Source organism: Urocitellus parryii, chromosome 9 (genome assembly GCF_045843805.1).
Source record: "Urocitellus parryii isolate mUroPar1 chromosome 9, mUroPar1.hap1, whole genome shotgun sequence".
NCBI classification, from domain to species: Eukaryota; Metazoa; Chordata; class Mammalia; order Rodentia; family Sciuridae; genus Urocitellus; species Urocitellus parryii.
This window is the reverse complement of record NC_135539.1, coordinates 107,132,872-107,151,636: the sequence shown is the minus strand read 5'-3', so window position 1 is coordinate 107,151,636 and position 18,765 is coordinate 107,132,872. Positions and strand designations below refer to the sequence as shown.

The 18,765-nt window shown below is 40.6% G+C and overlaps 1 protein-coding gene across 1 annotated transcript; it reads right to left on the bottom strand.

Annotated features, from left to right (window-relative positions):
• Positions 1–1,489: 1,489 nt before the first annotated feature.
• Positions 1,490–13,869, bottom strand: Nek2 (NIMA related kinase 2). The gene is made up of 8 exons (XM_026387462.2): positions 13,684–13,869; positions 12,621–12,838; positions 11,995–12,235; positions 9,053–9,135; positions 8,028–8,154; positions 6,829–7,048; positions 5,330–5,455; positions 1,490–2,320 (listed from the first exon to the last, which is right to left on the bottom strand). The coding sequence occupies exons 1-8, from the start codon at positions 13,777–13,779 to the stop codon at positions 2,094–2,096; spliced, it is 1,338 nt and encodes a 445-aa protein (XP_026243247.2). The 5' UTR covers positions 13,780–13,869; the 3' UTR covers positions 1,490–2,093.
• Between the last annotated feature and the right edge of the window lie 4,896 nt (positions 13,870–18,765).

The window sequence follows — 18,765 nt, the reverse complement described above, 5'->3', positions numbered from 1 at the left end:
GCTACTTCCCACTACTTCTCTAGACTCCCCAGGATGGTTCTCCCCAGGATGGTTTTCATTTAACCTCCTCTTTTCACCCATACCACACAACCATTGCCTTTCAGCAGGGGCCTGGGCACAGGCAAAGGAAAGTTCTGGACTGGGCATCTGGGTCCCAGGGCATGGCAGCAGGTGTCCATGAGCAGCCCCATGACATGTCTGACAAGCAGCTAGCCAGCGGCCATGTCTTAAAAAGAGTACCCTGACTCAGAGATCCTATCTGCCATGGGTTGGGGTAGTAGGCCTATGGGAAAGGTAGATGCCTGGCTAGACTTCTCCAGACCTGGCATTGTGCCCCTTCTGGTTGGCTCAAGGCACCCTTCAAGGACAAGCACAAAGTATGAATTAGATAATCCCAGTGATTCCACAAGTTAAATGCTCTCACATTTATACTTAAACCTGTCATTGCACAAAATAAAGATGAATGGCAAATTTCATGTTGTTTGCTTTTAATGCTTCTTAGAACATTGAACAGCAAATAATACCACCTTAAGCAGAGAGAGACCTTAGAAGAAAGGGAAAAGCTTTGTATGTACCTTTAATGATAACTTGTTTCCCACGTTTTGAACAAAAGCCTCAATTTTCACTTTGGAGTAGGACTTGCAAATTATATAGCTGGCCAGAAGTATACACAACATTTATGTCAAAATGATCCTGTTAGGATAATCTCTGGATATAACACAAAGGCATAATAATCAGTTTCCAACTGTGTTTGGCTAGTGTCACTTGTCGTTGATGGAATGATGATACCAACTATATAATAAACCTACATATAAAAGAAGCTATTTTCTCTTGTCTACTATTATAATTATTTGTGTGGGTGATTTTGTTTTATTTTTGCTTTCTTGCTTGTCCAAACTTTTTTTTTTTTGGTCTATTATTAACTCTTGATGACTTCATCTTATTTCATTAAACACTAAAAGGATTAGCATTGCCAGGGGGGAAAAAAATGTGACAGGTACAGCAAAGACTGCTAATTCATATTAAAAGTCAAACTTAAAAAAATTCATTAAAATTCAAATTAGTTTCCTTCAAGGGTGGGAGGTGTGTTCCAGCAATTTTTTACACAGGTCAGGTTTCTCATGAGTGGTACTGTTGGCATTCTGCTGTCAGAAATTGTCCTGTGCACTGTAGAATGTTGAGTGGTATCACTGGACCCTACCCACTGGACATAAGCCACCTGAGTCATAATTATCAAAAAGGTCTCCAGATTTGCCAATGTCCCAGGGAACAGAATCACCCACTTTAAAACTGCTAGCTTCTATGGACTAACAAGATGGATGTTAAGGTTCTAGAGAAGCTCCCTTGAATAAAAGATCCATATTCTCTTTCCTACCTTACAAACCTGTCATCATAAACTCACACCCTTCCAACTGAGATCAACAAATACAAGAGACATAAATGTAAGAAAACTAAAGAATTGTTTTATTAGTGGGATAGAGGTGGACAAACAACAGCCAGCTCATATGCTATTAAATAGAATAAAAAGGAATAAAAGATTGCAGACATCACAGTGATGAATTTCCACAGACAATAGATTTACACCACATGGAATATTTATATACAAGATGTCTTGATATTAGTGACCAATTTATATTCAATCTCTTTTTCTAAGTTCAAGAACGTTCAAAACCTCAGACTTTAAATTTAAAACTATACATGACAATTGTAAGCACACACCCCTCATTTAAAACTTCTTAATAACTACTATTCCTGAGTAGACCTTTTTGCCCCTTAACATTATTGTTTTCCCCAAGATCTCAAAGGTCACATCTCATACTCCTAGAAGTAATCACACACAGGATTAAAAGCCCAACCAAGAAAGTATCATTTCTATAAAGTTGTTCCTAAGAGAAAAAAAAATAAAAATAAAGACATAGACATCTTATACAATTGTTGCTGAAAAACAGCAATATTAATCCCAAAATACCATGCTTACTATACAAAAAGGCGTGGCTCATGGAACCAAGTATATCAAGCTACAGCAGTTGAATATCAATCTTTAAAGGGTTGGCTCTATTAAGTACTGCACACAGCTCTGTCTCTCTGCCAGGTTAGCGCATGCCCAGGATCTGTCTGCTTTTTAATTGGTAATTTTTTTCAATATCTGACAGAGCTTGAGCCCGCAGCTGGGCAGCATGAAGCCTTTTCTTCAGATCCTTGCACTTGGATTTGGAGGTGAGCTGACTCTCCGAATTCTCACTTCTCATGATGTTCTCTTTACTTTCTCCACTGAAATGAACTTTCTTCTTAATTATTGAGGATGGGAAGTCAAGAAGTTCTTTAGAAAGGAAAAGAAAACAGGTTTGAGTTACTTGAATAGGAGTTCAACTCCTATACATGTATCATAATTTTCAAAAAATATCTCAGGAGGCTGAGGCAGAAGGATTGTGAGTTCAAAGCCAGCCTCAGCAACGGTAAGGTGCTAAGCAATTCAGTGAGAGACCATGTCTCTGAATAAAATACAAAATAGGGCTGAGGGTGTGGCTCAGTGGTTGAGTGCCCCTGAGTTCAATCCCCGGTATCTAAAAAAAAATAAATAAAATTTACTGTTCTGGCTCACATTTGAAATGTGGGTACCTGTCTGATTTTCTCTGAGATAAGAGGTTAAGGGCATGGACAGAAACCAGCCAGTCTTTTTTGTTGTTGTTGCTGTTTTTCCCTGGTACTGGGATCAAACCCAGGGACACTCTATAATTGAGCTACATCCCCTTTTTGAGACATGGTCTCACTAGGTTGTCCAGGCTAGCCTTGAACTTGCTGACCTCCTGCCTCAGCCTCCTGAGTAGCTGGGATTTCAGGTATGCCATCACTCCCAGTACCAATTAGCCTTTTAATCTATATGACTAAAAACAAACCAAACATAAGGAACAAACGTTTCATTCATTCATTCATTTTGCAGTGCTAGGAATGCAGTGCGTGCCAGGCAAGTACTCTACCACCAAGCTAAGCTCAGCCTGTTTTATTCCCACAATAGTCAACTTTCCTCTTAGGGTTAAAACCATTGGGGATGATGCGCACAGTATAATACTTCTGGAAATCAGTGTTTTTATCTCTGCTCTGGAAACCCAGTGCCATTCTATGTAGGATACCTTACTTTCAGAAAAGCACAGAAGCAGAGGGCTCTTGCTTGTGGGGAAATCTGCAATTTGGGTCAAGTGTGTAGTAGATCAACTACCCAAAAATTTGTTTCAAAAAGAACCTAAAATGCTGTATGGACAAGGTAAATCAAGTAATGGTGCACTAAAAAATGCAACCTGTGCTTTTCACATGGAAAAATAATCGTATTTACTTAGAAAAGTAACACTATTAACCACTGACAGAATTTGCTGGGGATTAGAGGCTTATAGGTTTCAATTCTAGAGGCTTCTTATTTCTCCTTTGTAGTCACTTAAAGGAAATATGTTTAAATATTTACTGAGTTCATAGTATGGGCCATTGTGAACCAAACAAAGGCCCTATTCTAGTAGGAGGAGACAAATGATAAACAAACAAACAAGTGCCGATGGGGGATGGGGGATCGTGTGCTATAAGGAAGATAATACCAACATGGCCTGCTGGGTGGTGGTGGCAATATTGAGAGAAAACTTCAGGTGAATGCTGAGCAAAAAACAGGACAAGGGTGAGGAAGAAAGAAGCCACAGAGCTGTCTGGATAAAGAAGAGACAGAAAGGTTGCTACACAGAGCCCTTCCTTCCCCAGTCCCCTGACTTCCTCCATGTATTGTTTCTACTTCAAAGCAAAGGAATTGCTTTCAGACTTTAACTCCATGGGCTCAAAAAAAAAATTTTTTTTAAGTACTGGGGATTGAACTTAGAGGAGCTCTACCATTGAGCTACATTCTCAGTCCTTTTTTAATTCTGAGACAGTTTCACTAAGTTGCCCTGGCTGGCCTCAAACTTGCAATCTTTGCTTGTGCCTCAGCCTCCCAGATGGCTGAGATTACAGGCCAGCAGTTGGGATAATAAGCATGTGCATCCACCTGTTATAACCAAAAATACTTACACATTTGTAAATCAACATAGGGTTTACAAGAGAATATTTAGAAAAAGAATACTATTTTGTTCAATAAAAAAAAATGAGTATTTTATTAAACAAAGGATAGCTTTAGCAAAGATGCAACTGCGTACTGTGAAATGAGTGATAGTTAGAAAAAAGAAACATTTTAAGGGATGAAGCCCATATTTCATATAATCTATTTCATTTACTTCTATCAAGAGTTTATCTATCACTTAGTCACTATAAAGTTACTGCAATCATCAGACTAACTTAAGCAGGTTTTTTATTTGCCTCATTTACAAAATGCTGTCACACTAAACTGATCTAACTTAAGCAGGTTTTTTATTTGCCTCATTTACAAAATGCTGTCACACTAAACTGATCTGATTCTCTCCCAAATTATTAAAGATGCAAATGGCAGCCTTCATATATGCATGCTATTCTACATGGAATAAGGGAGTCATAAGAACTCTGATGAAGTTTCATTGAACATGCAGATGCTAAATTTTTAAAACCAACACAAAACTTTGAATACATAATTTGTGTCATAAAGAAATTAAAAGAAAAGACGTCTAGCATTCTGCAGTTTCCAAAATTCTAGACAGCAGACTAAATTAGATCTGTAAAAAATGAAATGGAAAAAGGCAAGTTGAGAGGATCTGTCGGTGTAGCCAATCATCACGAGGACACAGCAGGGACAACGCTACACGAAGGCAGCGCAGTGAGCAGGCTGTCTGCACCCAAGCTCTGAAGTGGGGCGGCTCGCACAGTTGTGCACACATTAATCATATTTCAACAAATACATGTCTCAATTTGAAAGGGTCTAAAGCAAAGATTCAAAAGTCATGGTCAATTCTGCACTTGACTTCTATGTCTTTTAAGCCACACTCTATGGTTGAGGTGTGGCAGTATTAAAGTGTTAGGGTTTTTGCTTGAAAATAGAAATAGAATTTTGATAATATAACCAAAGAAAAATTTGAAACATACTGTTGTAAAAATGTCTTCATTCTAAAAAATGAATATCAAATACTAAACATGTAGTTTAATAAGGTAAATAAAATTGAAGATGAAAGCATATGACTCACTGCCTCAGGTCTATGAACCCAGTAAATAAATCACTACTATAATAGAATTTTATTTCCATTGAAGCATATATATTCAGTGAAATTTATCTTAAGATTTGAGACTTTGTAAAATGAAAAAGAGCTACCAAGGCCACCTTGAGGGTATCACTGATGTGCACATCTTCATTTGTAGCACCAACTTCTGCACACCGAGCTGACTCTCATACCTGGAGTACTCGCCAGAGAGAGGAACTTCTGCTCCTTCAGCAAGCTGTAGTTCTTCACCAGATTTTCTGCTCTAGCCAGTTTGTCCTCTGCTAGTCTCTCCCGAACACAAAGTTCACGTTCCTTCTCTTTAAAAATGCAATAGGAAAAAATGAACAAAGAGCTTTGGCTATAAAACAATTTACATTTGGTAATCTTTTCTTATCATTCTAATTAGCATGCCTGACCACGGCAGAGTAATGTTTTGTGAAAGGTTTCTTACTGGTTTCTTAACCTAATCAACCAGACCCTGCATTTTTAATTTAGTGTAATAGTAGGTCATAAGTTATTGTATGTTTTCTTGTTAGGAACTTGTTTAAGTACAAATACAAAGTTTTTACTTGGTCATGTTGTGTGGAAGTAATTCATTTGGGAACACAAAAACAAAAGCCATCTCTGCTCTCCAAGGCAAATAGGCAAAAGCTAGTTTCCAGGGCATTCCCTGGTCTTATAGCACAAAATCTCTTTCTTCTGGTTCAGCGGTAGCACCAAAATGGAAGGGGAAAAAACATAACTGAGTTAAGGGGCGACTCTTTAGGTTAGAAACAAAGCCTACTTTCATTCATGGCCCAGACTTCAGAGAAAGAGGTGTGTGTGTGTGTGTTTAAAGAGTTCTTTTGACAAGAGAGTCAATAAAAAGTCTCCAGATAAACACAAGCTATCCCTATACAGTAAGCATATCTCACAGCACTATACAATGTTTTTATCATTAGGAAGCAAAACATTAATGAACACACTGAATGCTTGATAAGTATATTTAAATAGAAAAGCATTTGAAGTCTGCATAGGTCATAAGGCCACAGAAGTGAAATCAGGGGTGTCATGAGGATGGCAGGAGACGCACATAGCTTCATCCCTGTCTCTGAATGTTAAAATGGAGACTCACTGCTATTGCTACCTGGTGTGATTCTAAGTTACTACCTGGTAGTAACTTTCATCTTAGTGGAATAGACAGACTTCCAACCTCAAAAACTAATTAGCATCAAATCAGTTAATACTAATCACATCAATATTAATACTCATCACAGTAATATTTATAATTCTAGAATATCTTGCACCTATATTCTCCACAGAATTGCCTAAACATACCCAGTTTAATACTGTCGCATTTTAGACCGTTTTATGACAGAAGGCAGCACATTGGAAGACCTTCCTTTACAATGGAACAAACCTTAAGATGTTTATAGCAAAGATGAAAAAAATAAGTAATTGCACAATAAAGTACAATGACTATTGTGTTAGGCCCAACCCAGTTAATACCCAAGAAATATATGACTAACAACCGTCTCCAGAGAAAGAAGTCCAACATGAAAGCGTCATCAAGCTTGGTTATTTAGTTAAATGTTCTGGTTGATAGAAGGTTCTAGTAGGACCTATACATAGAAACTATTGTGTTATGTACACACATCAGAGCAACCCACTCATAGCGCTACTCTGCTCTTCCCACACCAAGTGGACTTACGCTCCAGCCTTTCCTCTCTGGCTTTGAGGGCTCGCTCTCGCTCCTGTAACTGTATTTCTTTTAGTTTCAGCTCATTCAGGACAGGAGTAGACTCCTGCGACTTTTCAGGCTCTCCTAATCGTCGCCCTCTCCTTTCAAGATGTCTTCTTTGTTCTTCTGCAACCAAGTCTGTTATCAAAGGGTTCTCAAGAATTTCTTCCACAGAAGGTCGATGGTAATCCTAGGGAAAAATATCAATGATACAGTCAGACTGCATAACAGAATATTTGTCCTGAGAAAGTAGTTACATTAAAAGGGTATATATTTCCAAGGCAAAAGAGAAGATTGTTCAAAGAGACAGGTCTTTTTTTTTAACCAGGAATTGAACCCACAGGTACTTAACAACTGAACCAAATCTCCAGCCCATTTTCATTTTGAGACAGGTCTTCAGTTGCTTAGGGTCTCACTAAGTTGCTGAGTCTGGCTTTGAACTTGTGATCCTCCTGCCTCAGCCTCTCAAGCCACTGTGCCCAGCTACAGAAATAGGTCTTAAACATCTGAAAAAATAAGTTCACTCGTCTTGAAGTTCTGAGTCCATAAGGTAATGCAGATTTTTAATTTATTCCCCTTTTACCCTCCCCCTTTGTAAGAAGGCTCAGTCCCTTTGGTACAACTGGTACTGGTGCTTGAAGCACCACCTTTGAGTGTCTAAACCACAGGTAACAGGATCCCTTCCCACCAACCTTCACCTGCTACTTCCTCTGTATCCCTGTTATAGCACTTCCTTTCCACTCTTCACATCAGCCTAGTCTCAGAACATATCTTTTACCATCCCACGGTCTGAGTTTTTCCACAAAATCTCTTTATTCAAGTTCTTTTTCTTCTACTCTAATTATTTCTGGCCCCTTCCCTGACCTCCTGTTACTTTGAGGTAGGCAACAACCAGGGGAACTGAGGATTTGGATCCTTTCTGTAATCTTTCCTCACCACCGACCATCTGTTAGCAAGGAAGAGAGTGGAGGAAAAAGAAAGCAAGCACAAAAGGTAGGCTGGCAAGGACCTGTGATTTGCCAGATTTACATGTTTTCACTTGTGTTAACAGAGTATATTTAGCTAAGGAAATATTTTCTTTAGTCTCTATCACTTTAAAAGAGAGAATATATACTCCAAATTTTAATTGGGAGATAAAATCAGATGATATAAAATCTTATAGCCTTTACCTTTAAATTTAACATCCTCGTAATAATGTCATTCAATTCATCAGAATAACGATATGGAATTCTCCTGAATTTGCCTTCTCTGATCTTCCCGGCTAGTTCTTTTTGGTTGAAAGCAGTAAATGGAGGCCTGGGGTAAAAAATATAAGTAAAAACGAATGATGGAAAGGAAGGAAGAGAAAGAAAAGAATGAAGGAAAGAAGAAAAAAATTTAAATGAAAATAGATAATAGTAACTGAATCAAAAGCATAAGCACCATTGTATTTCTTTTTACTTCTGGGACTTCCTTCTACAGCTAACTTTAATAGTACTACCTTCATACTATTGACCCCTTGGGTTGTTAAGTCATGCTGGCGGGGGTGGGGTGGGGGTTATCCTGTGCTTTGTAGGATATTTTGTGGTATCCCTGGCCTCTCTCTACCCTCTAATTGTGACAACCAAAAATGTCTAGATATTGCCAAATATTCCATGGGGGACAAAAACTGCTTCCCCACAAATCCTGTATAAGAACCACTGTGCTATAGAAGAGTTTAAAAGAAAAAGAACTGGACCTCTTTCCTATCCTCCAAATCCCCAGACCTCTCCTCTTGATCTGTTTTATTTCTTCCCTGTCCTTGTAATAGCTTTACATTATCTGCCTGACGTTGAATAAGCATCAGTCTAACAAGAAAGCATCTAACAGTCAAGACCTTTAATAAAGTCAGGACCCAGGGGCTGCAGTTGTGGCTCAGCAGTAGAGGGCTTGCCTCACACATGTGAGGCACCGGGTTCGATCCTTAAAAATAAATAAATAAATAAAGGCATTGTGTCCATCTACAACTAAGAAAAAAAAATTTTTAAAAGTAAATCAGAACCCAGCTTCATGGATGACATCTTTTTTAAAAAAATGTTTATCTACTTTACTAAAAGAATTTGATAGTTCTTCAGATGTGAATATGTTTTAATTAGCATAGATGCTCAAAAAGCTGGACCCAATGAAAGATGACAGTGTAAACCTTAGACTAGGAATCTGACTTTATTATACTTACATTAATGCACACAATTCATACAGCAAACAACCCAGTGACCATATATCTGATTTCTCATTATAGGACATGCGATTCATTTGTTCCTAGAAGGGGGAAAAGGTAAAAAAGTTAAAAAAAAACTTCTTGTTGGCCAGGCATGGTGGCACATGCATGACTGTAATCCCAGTAGCTCAGAAGGCTGAGGTGGGAAGATCAAGAATTCAAAGCCAGCCTCAGCAACTTAGCAAGGCCCTAAACAACTCAGTGAGACTCTGTCTCTAAATAAAATATTTTTTTAAAAGGGATGAAGATGTGGCTCAATGGTTAAGCACCCTTGGGTTCAATCCCCTGTACCAAAAAAAAAAAAAAAAAAAAAAGTTTATTTGGTTTTTAAAATTTTATAAAACTTTTAAAAATTATACCTGAGTAGAAAACAGAAACTCAAAGCTTGGTAGTATTTACTTAAGGGAGAGGAGAAAAATGTTATAGCAAGAACTTCAAATACGAAAGACTAATTCAGTTTATGAGACAATAACGAAAGTGTATACTTTATCCTCACATTTATAATGGAAAGGCTAGGGATGTGGCTCAATGGCAGAGTGCTTGCCTAGCATGTACAGGGCCTTGGTTTCAATCCCTAACACCAAAAAAGCAAAATTTATAAGGGGAAAAGAACAACAATCTTGTCCCAATATACTTTGTCATATATAATTCATTCCCTTATTTTTCATTCACAAGTGAAAATGTTTACTGTTGGATAGATATTAACCATTCAAAATTGAATATAAAAGATCTCTATCCTCGAGGCATTCATAATCTAGAAACTCTATTTTTTTGAGAAAGGGTTTTGTTAGGTTGTTCAAGCTAAACTCAAACTCCAAGGCCCCCCCAAATCACCTTACGTCAGCCTCCTGAGTAGCTAGGACTATAGGTGTGTACCATTGAGTCTAATTAGAAACCTCATTTATTTTATTGAATGATTGATTACAATGCTGGAAATTGAATCCAGGGGCACTCTCTACCACTGAGCTACCAACCTCTCCAGTCCCTTTTATTTTTTATTTATTTTTTTATTTTTTTTATTAGTTGTTCATGGACCTTTATTTTTATTTACTTATAGGCAATGCTGAGAATAGAATCCAGTGCCTCACACATGCTAGGCAAGTGTTCTACTACTGAGCCACAACCCCAACCCCTTATTTTTTATTTTGAGACAGGATCTCACTAAGTTGCCCAACATGGTCTCCAACTTGTGATCCTCCCGCCTTTGCCTCCTAAGTAGCTGGGATTACAAGTGCTACCGTGTCCAGCCACAAACTTCAATTTAAAAGAAACAGAGAAAATTCCAGAATAACCAAAACATATTATTTAGCCCACATTTAAGTGCATACATAAATAGCTAACTGAATTTATATATTCATTTATGAATATATATATATATTCATTTATATGTTTTTCCTTAATCCACTGTATAAGTCAAAGCAATCACTAATATTCTCATTACCTATTTTAAATGTTTGCCCTTCTTCTATACCTACAGTAACAATAGTCTACCATAGCTGAGGAGGGACTGAGGGCAAGTACCAAAATCTCCAGAAGGCCGATTAGTGTTTTAAAACCCAGCTGGTGAGTCTGATATCACTCCTTGACAATTAATGACTTAAAGGAACCAAACTGATCTAATTACAAGGGCAGGAAAAAAAGGGAACAAAAGAATTGCATAGGTTTCAAATTTTCCACCATTTTTGGATAATCTTTCTTTATGTTAAAGCCTTTCAATTTGGAATTTGATACAGTGAGAAAATGGCACTGTTCTGGCTATGTCTGATCTTAATAAAAAAAATAATAATAATAAAATAAACTTGCAGTTTTATACTGCAGTCAGATGTTAGCATAATTTATAAAATATTGGAAAATTCCAGAAATGTTTGTAAGCTAATAAAAAAAGAAAAAATCTTTTCATCAATATCTGCTCAGATTTCATATATTAATACATTGATGCTGTTCCTTATTGATTTAAGGTCTTTAAAAGCCATCAGACCATCGTGAAAATCAAAGAGAGAACAGCATTGTAGAGGAAAGAGACAGAAGGGAGGCTGGAGGGAGGACAGCATTGTAGAGGAAAGAGACAGAAGGGAGGCTGAAGGGAGGAAAAGGGGAAATACTGAGGAACAATATTAGCTAAATCTTATGTTATGTGACTATGTAAACAAATTCCAACATTATGTACATCTATGATGCACCAATAAAAAAATAGGGAAAATAAATAAAAGCCATTAGATAATATCTAATGACAGCCACAAACACTCCAAGAAAATAATCAAAAAGGAAGAAAGATAATACATACAAGGATATGCATACAGTGCTCCTTTGGAAATAAAATATCCATCAATAGAGGCAATGGATAAAGTAAAGTGATAGACTTTCTATAAATGAATTTCAGGAAAAGGCAATAAGAAAAATTTTTTGGAAATTTTTTGAAATTGTAAAAACATGTTATCTGAAGTAAGTGAGCTTTGTGAGTCCCATATATCCAAGTACAAGAATCCAACTAGGGATAAAATACAGTGTCCAAGGACCTTTCCAGAGATCCATATTCACTGGGTATGAACTCAGTCTGAACTCAGGACCCAGGACTAACAAAACTTCAGAGTGAGTGTGATGTAGGTGTCCCCAGGACCCATGCTTTAGAAAGCACTGTTGCTCTTGAAGGCAGAGACAAAACCCATTTCATCTTTGTTAATTCCAGAGCTTTGAACATGGTAATAGTTCAATAAAAACTGAATTCAATAAAAATTGAATTGTTGATACAGAGGAATATAAGGGTCAGGTGGTTAGTTTGGAACTTAAAATGAAACAGTATTATTAATTCTTGGCTAAATACAAAGAAACCAACAATAAACCTTGCATTTGAATGCTTAGCATTAAGGAATTAAAAAGCATCTAAATTCTGAAATACTTACAGGAGACATGTAATAAGGTGTACCAACAAATGTTTTTGCAAAACTCGTATCATGGTTTAATATTCTAGCTAGCCCAAAATCTCCAAGTTTGACGTTTTGCTTGCCATCCAGGAAAACATTGGCTGGTTTCAGATCCCGATGTAACACAGTATGACCACCATCACTTCTTCTGTGACATTCCTTCAGGGCTAGAGTCAACTGAGCCATCACTCGAAGAACAAAATCTTCATCTAAGTATTGTCTGAAACCAAAACATTTTTACGGCATATAATGTCTGAATATATCATTACAAATAAGGAATGATGTGAATTATCTAGTTTTTCTTGTATACTAATAGAGAAATAATTACTTGATGCAAAATATGGGTATTGATTCACCAGTGATTTTTCTAAAGTACCACGGACCCACCAAATACAAGAACACTCTTCTATGTTACTAAGTACTTTGCCCCTGATCCTAACATAAGATTCTTAACAGCAACAAAACTAGACCCCTTTTCAGCGTACATCTAATATTATATTTCCCACTATTATTTATAATTATGAGAAAAAAAGAATTAATTTAAAATGATTATATAGGCAATAAATGGCAGAGCTGACATTTAAAAAATGGAAGATTATAATTACCTTTCCTTGGTTCCCTTTGTAATCACACTAGCCAGGTCCCCTCCTTCACAGTATTCCATTACAATGTACAGCGTTGTATTGGTTCTGTCAATAATTCGATCATAATAGCGCACAATGTTTGGATGTTTCAGTTCACGAAGCAAATTCACTTCAGAAACAAGCATCTGTTTCTCAGCTTCTGTCATAGAGCCATAGTCAAGTTCTTTCCAAACTAATATCTGAAATAAGAAAATGTCCGAGGTATGAATGAATTTGTTATGCTCAAAACAATGAATGGAAGTTCCAAAAACGAAAAAAAAAAAAAATTGCCTCCTATTTAAACATATTCCACAATCCAAAGTCATGATCATGTTATGTAGTTAAATAAACTTCATGAGCCCAGAGTTTATTGCCATAATCTTCCTCTACTTTTTAAGCAGTAAATGATGCTACAGGGGGAGGGAGGCGGATGAGGCACAAGAGGACTCCCTCAACCCCTTATTCTCAGTTGCTTAATAGGAAATTGGCCAAAAAGTACTTTGGTCACAGTCAGGGGACGGGTATCCAAAGTCCCTGACTATTCCAATCGGTCAGGCAGTTCCTCTCCAATGTTTCTTTCTGCACAAGCTCTACCTAAACGCATGGGGAAAGAGGAGTCTGCTAACCGGACTGATGGGTGTTTTAAATGAGTTTTGACTGCAGATACAAAGCTTCTGGCCTGGTGGTCCTGCCCCTCCATGGCACATGGGTCCTACTCTCATCTAAAAATAGCTCAGGACTGAGTTAGCTGCCACCGACGGAAAAACAGGAGCAAGCCAAAGCTGGAGAAAGGGAGGAAACGGGACAGAAAATAACGAACAAAAACCGGAAATATGTATTATATAAAAAGAAAAGACGCAGCCTCCCATCTCTTGAACCATCCAGGATAAGCTGTCAATCTGTCAATCGCAGACCCCGGGGAGACCGACAGCCGAGACTTGCCGGCACCCACCACCAAGGGCCCGTCGGTTCCTTCGCGCAGGGCCCTCGCCCCGGGCTACCGAAACCTCAGCGGGAGCCGGGACACGCCGGGCCCCGCGCTCACCTTGCCGTCGCTCTTCCTCCGGATCTTTTGGCAGCGGCCATAGGAGCCCGTGCCGATGGTGTACAGCACTTCGTAGTCCTCCACCCGGGACGGCATGGCCGGGCCGCCGCCGGACTCGCGCTGACCCGGCAGGTCGCGCCACAGCCACTGCAGCCCAGAGTCCCGGAAAGGGAACCGATCCGCCACCCAGGCCGCGGGCAGCGTTTAACCGTCGCCAGCCCCGGCCTCGTAACCTATTGGCAGACGGGGAGGTATCTTCGCCTCTCTGATTGGCTAAGAAAAACAACACCCTAGGCATCTTGGGAAAAGGGTGTCGCTAAGCAACCGCGTCGGCGTCAGTGTCCGGCCTTCAACCCCTAGGAGAAGAGGGCGGAGCTAAGCCAAAGCGGGAATCCAGGAGAAGAAAAGCAATCGCCGCAGGGAGCCTTGGACAGTTCTGTCCCTTGATTGAGGTCGCCGAGCTAACTGAGGTCCGAAGGCCTCTCAGTCCCCGTTGCACACCACCAGATCCAACTGCCTTCGGACTTTTCCACTCTGACAGCTCGCACTACCTGCCTTCCTCTGCACAACGCCCGCCTCTAGCAAGTTCTGGAACCCTGAACCTGAGATAAGTATAGGTGAAAACTTAGAACCCTCACCGAAGGATGCATGGACCAGTGTTTACTATGCTATCAGGGCTGTACTAAACACTACATCTTTATTATGTATTCATCAACTCAAAGCTATAAAGAAGAAATGAACGTTATTACTATTTCCCATGAGGAAAGGGAGGCCCAGAAAGGTTTAATCATTCGCTCAGGTCCAACAGCCAAGAAGAGAAGAATTGCTGCAAAAATAGTCAATACTCATAGCAATGATTTAAAGTTTACACATAACTTTGAGGTCAGTCATCATAGATTATTTCTGAACACCAGATTTACAGGCCTGTTCAACATACAAAGGAGGTATAGAATGTGGAAGTCCCTGATGTATGGAAATATTCAGGAGAATATGGTGGCCCTAAGGCAGGGAAAGTCAAGACTACCAAATAATCCAAATAATGTATCTGGGATGCCTGACACATAACTTCATTGAATACAGTCTCCTTTGGGCATCCACAGAAATCGTACTCAGCTCACATAGCCAAATAGAACCGTCCCATTTTTACCTGGGAGAGGGGACCTAGAGGCTTCCATCTGGAACTTGTTGAAGAAATACATGCATTGTCAGAAAGCTAATAATTTGGTAATGAGTAAATAGGACAATTTTCTTTAAATATCTGTTCAGCATGGGATTGAAGGGAACCTGACTTTCTATTAATAAGAATTACAAACCTCTTTATGTTAAAAATAAATAATTTATTACATGCACCAAATATAACATAATTGGAATTGTTAGCCAGGAGAATTATTAAATTAACATTCGAGGGCACCGTCTTACCTCAGAGGAATAAGACCCATTTAGGTTTTGAAAGTTATGTAAGGAGTTACAAATGACCGAGGTCATGGGCATCATATTTTTTTTCAGTGCCTCTTTACAGATTGGTATCCATGGTATTCTTTTGTTGGCTTGTCCCAAATCCAGTCCTATGCCTTCTTTCTGGCCACTCTTATGCTCTTATTCTGCCCCAAATCCAGCACTTTCTCAAATAATTTACCTGGGATGCACATCACCATCACCACCTTTGCATCTACTGTTCTTCACTCCCTTAGCCACACCCCAACCCCCATCATGTCTGTCCACAGGCACAACTTGTCTTTCAAGATTCAATTCCACCTTTTTCTCCTCTACTCTGAGAATCCTCCTTAGCATACCTGGACAGTCAATTCCTCCATCTACAGTATTCAGAGACCACTTTGTACATAAATCAACACTAACTTATTTTTGGCATTATTGGTTTCACAGTAGCTGAACCCCAAGCTCCTTGTAGCCAGCATAAGTCCTGGAATAAAGAAGGCATGAAATAAAGTTTTGTTAAGTGAAAACTCTGAGAAATCTGCTTATTAATAATTATGCAAGGATTTGGAGTGGACCCTCAATTACTTAGTTTTCAAATGCCAATGGCTCTGTGGCAGAGACGAAATATCTGGAGAAAGCCATCCCAGGAGTATGGAAAGCAGCTCCTAGGTATATGTGTTCATTCAGCTAGTACTGAGCACCTACTATGATCCAGGTATAATGATAGGCATTGATATGCTGTGTGTTCGTTAAGAACAGAGAAAGAGGGAGGAGGGAAGGAAGCAAAGAGAGGGAGGGAGGAAAGAAAAAAATTGATTCAGCCTCCCAGCAACTCAGGAGACTGAAGCAGGAGGATTGCAATTTCAAGGCCACAACTTGAGGCAGCCTTAAGGACTTAAGGAGACCCTGTCTCAAAACATTAAAAAGGGGGCTGGAGATGTGGCTCAGCGGTAGCGCGCTCGCCTGGCATGCGTGCGGCCCGGGTTCGATCCTCAGCACCACATACCAACAAAGATGTTGTGTCCGCCGAGAACTAAGAAATTAATATTAAAAATTCTCTCTCTCTCTCTCTCTCTCTCTCTCTCTCTCTCTCTCTCTCTCTCTCTCTCTCCCCTCACTCTCTCTTAAAAAAAAAAAAAAAACATTAAAAAGGGGCTGGGCATGTGGCTCAGAGTTAAGCACCCCTGGGCTCAATCCCTAGTACCAAAGGGGAGGGGGTAGAGAAAGAGACAATGAAGCCATAATGACAATAATAATTAAAAAAGTGCTATAGACATGGCATGACAAGCTTAATTACTGCCCAGAGTTAACCACATCTTTGTGGGATGGAGCATACAAGATAGCTCAGCAGAAACCAGTAGATTCCACAGCAGACACTGGAGACTCAGGAGCATGTGGAAATCAACTGGGGACACGTTACAGGAAACACTTCTCTGTTGAGGGCCACAGGCGAGTTGGGATGAAGCATGACATTTTGCCAGAAGGGAGTGGTTGAGAGGTGATGCCAGCGAGCCATTGAGATGATGATGGTTAAGATAAGCTGTGTATTCAGTTATATAGAGACCTTTGCTGTCCCGCAATAGGGCGGCTCTTGCTGCCCACTACTTTGGAGATCCCTTGAGTTCCTTGGGTTCCGAGAGGGGGGGGGGGGTGTTCCCAGGGAGCGTGTGTGGAGTGCCGGTGAGAGTTCAGGAATAAAGAGTTGCTGTTTGAACCTACAAGTGCTTTGTGGCGGCTTGGTTATTTGTGCCCAGCCAAACTGGGGCACTTCTCCCCATCATTCCTTACCCCTCCCTTTATTATCCCATCTATATTCTCTCTCTCTCTCTCTCTCTCTCTCTTTCTCTCTCATCTCCCCTCCCTCCCTCCTTCCTCCCTCTCTCTCCCTCCTTCCTCCCTCTCTCTCCCTCCCTCCCTCCCTCTCTCTCCCTCCTTCCTCCCTCTCTCTCCCTCCCTCCCTCCCTCTCTCCCTCCCTCCCTCCCTCTCTCCCTCCTTCCTCCCTCTCTCTCCCTCCCTCCCTCTCTCCCTCCCTCCCTCCCTCTCTCCCTCCTTCCTCCCTCTCTCTCCCTCCCTCCCTCTCTCCCTCCCTCCCTCTCTTTCCCTCCTTCCTCCCTCTCTCTCCCTCCTTCCTCCCTCTCTCTCCCTCCCTCTCTCTCCCTCCTTCCTCCCTCTCTCTCCCTCCTTCCTCCCTCTCTCTCCCTCCTTCCTCCCTCTCTCTCCCTCCCTCTCTCTCCCTCCCTCTCTCTCCCTCCCTCCCTCTCTCCCTCTCTCTCCCTCCTTCCTCCCTCTCTCTCCCTCCCTCCCTCTCTCCCTCCCTCCCTCCCTCTCTCTCCCTCCTTCCTCCCTCTCTCCCCCTCCCTCTCTCCCTCCCTCCCTCCCTCTCTCCCTCCTTCCCTCCCTCCCTCTCTCCCCCTCCCTCTCTCCCTCCCTCCCTCCCTCTCTCCCTCCTTCCCTCCCTCCCTCTCTCCCCCTCCCTCTCTCCCTCCCTCCCTCTCTCTCTCCCCCTCCCTCTCTCCCTCCCTCCCTCCCTCCCTCTCTCTCTCCCCCTCCCTCTCTCCCTCCCTCCCTCTCCTTCCCTCTATCTCTCTCCCTCTCTCTTGTTTTTCTCAGTGGGGGGGGGGGGTTGAACTCAGGGTACCTGGGATTACAGCTGTGCACCATGGTGCCTGGCTTCTTCCATTCGTCCTTAAGACTCAGCTCAGATCAGTTTCTTCCTTGGTTTTTCCCTAATGGACCTCAACTTATTGTCATCTCCTGTTTACTCCCCAAAGCAGCCAACTGTACATTTGCCACAGATGAAGCTACATTATTAGCCTCTCATGTATATCTATCCTATCTGCCCCACTAAATCAAAAAGATCCTTCAACAAATATGAACTGAGGCCCTGGCAGTGTCAGGTGTGGAGGACTCTGCAGTAAGGACAGACATGTAGTCCCAGAGGTAGGAGAGAGACAGAACATATGCATGGAGAGGCAGGGAGCGGTAGCACAAGCAGGAGGAAAGTTCAAAGCCAGGCTCAGCTTATGCTTTATGGGCTTGGATTGTAGCTCAGCAGTAGAGCACTTGCCTAGCACGTGCGAGGCCCTGGGTTCAATCCTCAGCACCACATAAAAAAAATAAAATAAAATGAAATAAAGATATGTGTCCAACTACAACTAAAAAATAAATATAAAAAAATAAAGCATAAAAAGGATTAGGGATGAAGCTCAATGATTAAACATCCTAGGTTCAATCCTGGTACCAAAAAAAAAAAAAAAATGTGTGGAGAAATTCAACCATTATGAATTGTGTGGTGGATTGAGAAAGAGCTGATTGCACTTCAACAGACAGCTAAGGGATGAAGAGCTCCACCTGGGTGGGACCAACCTTAACCCCCCCCCCCCATATCCACTCTCCCCAAGTCAGCCGTTAATGAATTCATTGTCCTCATACTTTACTCTTTTTATTTTTATTTTTTGCCAAATGTGTTGCTTCTGTCAGTTTTCATTTAAATTGGTGAGATCTCAAATAAGAGATTTGTACTCTACCCACAAGGACCCTCACACTTATGGACATTTCTAACTTAATAGGTTCGGACAAATCTGGGGTTTATGATAGTTGCCCCCAATTTTTCAGCTGTCTCCTTTGTCTTAAACAAATAATGC

Bases quoted from the DNA above. Each gene is read 5' to 3' on its own strand.
- Nek2 (XM_026387462.2), bottom strand. From the start codon at position 13,779: ATGCCGTCCCGGGTGGAGGACTACGAAGTGCTGTACACCATCGGCACG. The intron at 12,839-13,683 runs GTGAGCGCGGGG...TTCTTATTTCAG, and splicing joins GGAGGAAGAGCGACGGCAAG to ATATTAGTTTGGAAAGAACT. The intron at 8,155-9,052 runs GTAAGTATAATA...TTTTTACCCCAG, and splicing joins TATGAATTGTGTGCATTAAT to GCCTCCATTTACTGCTTTCA.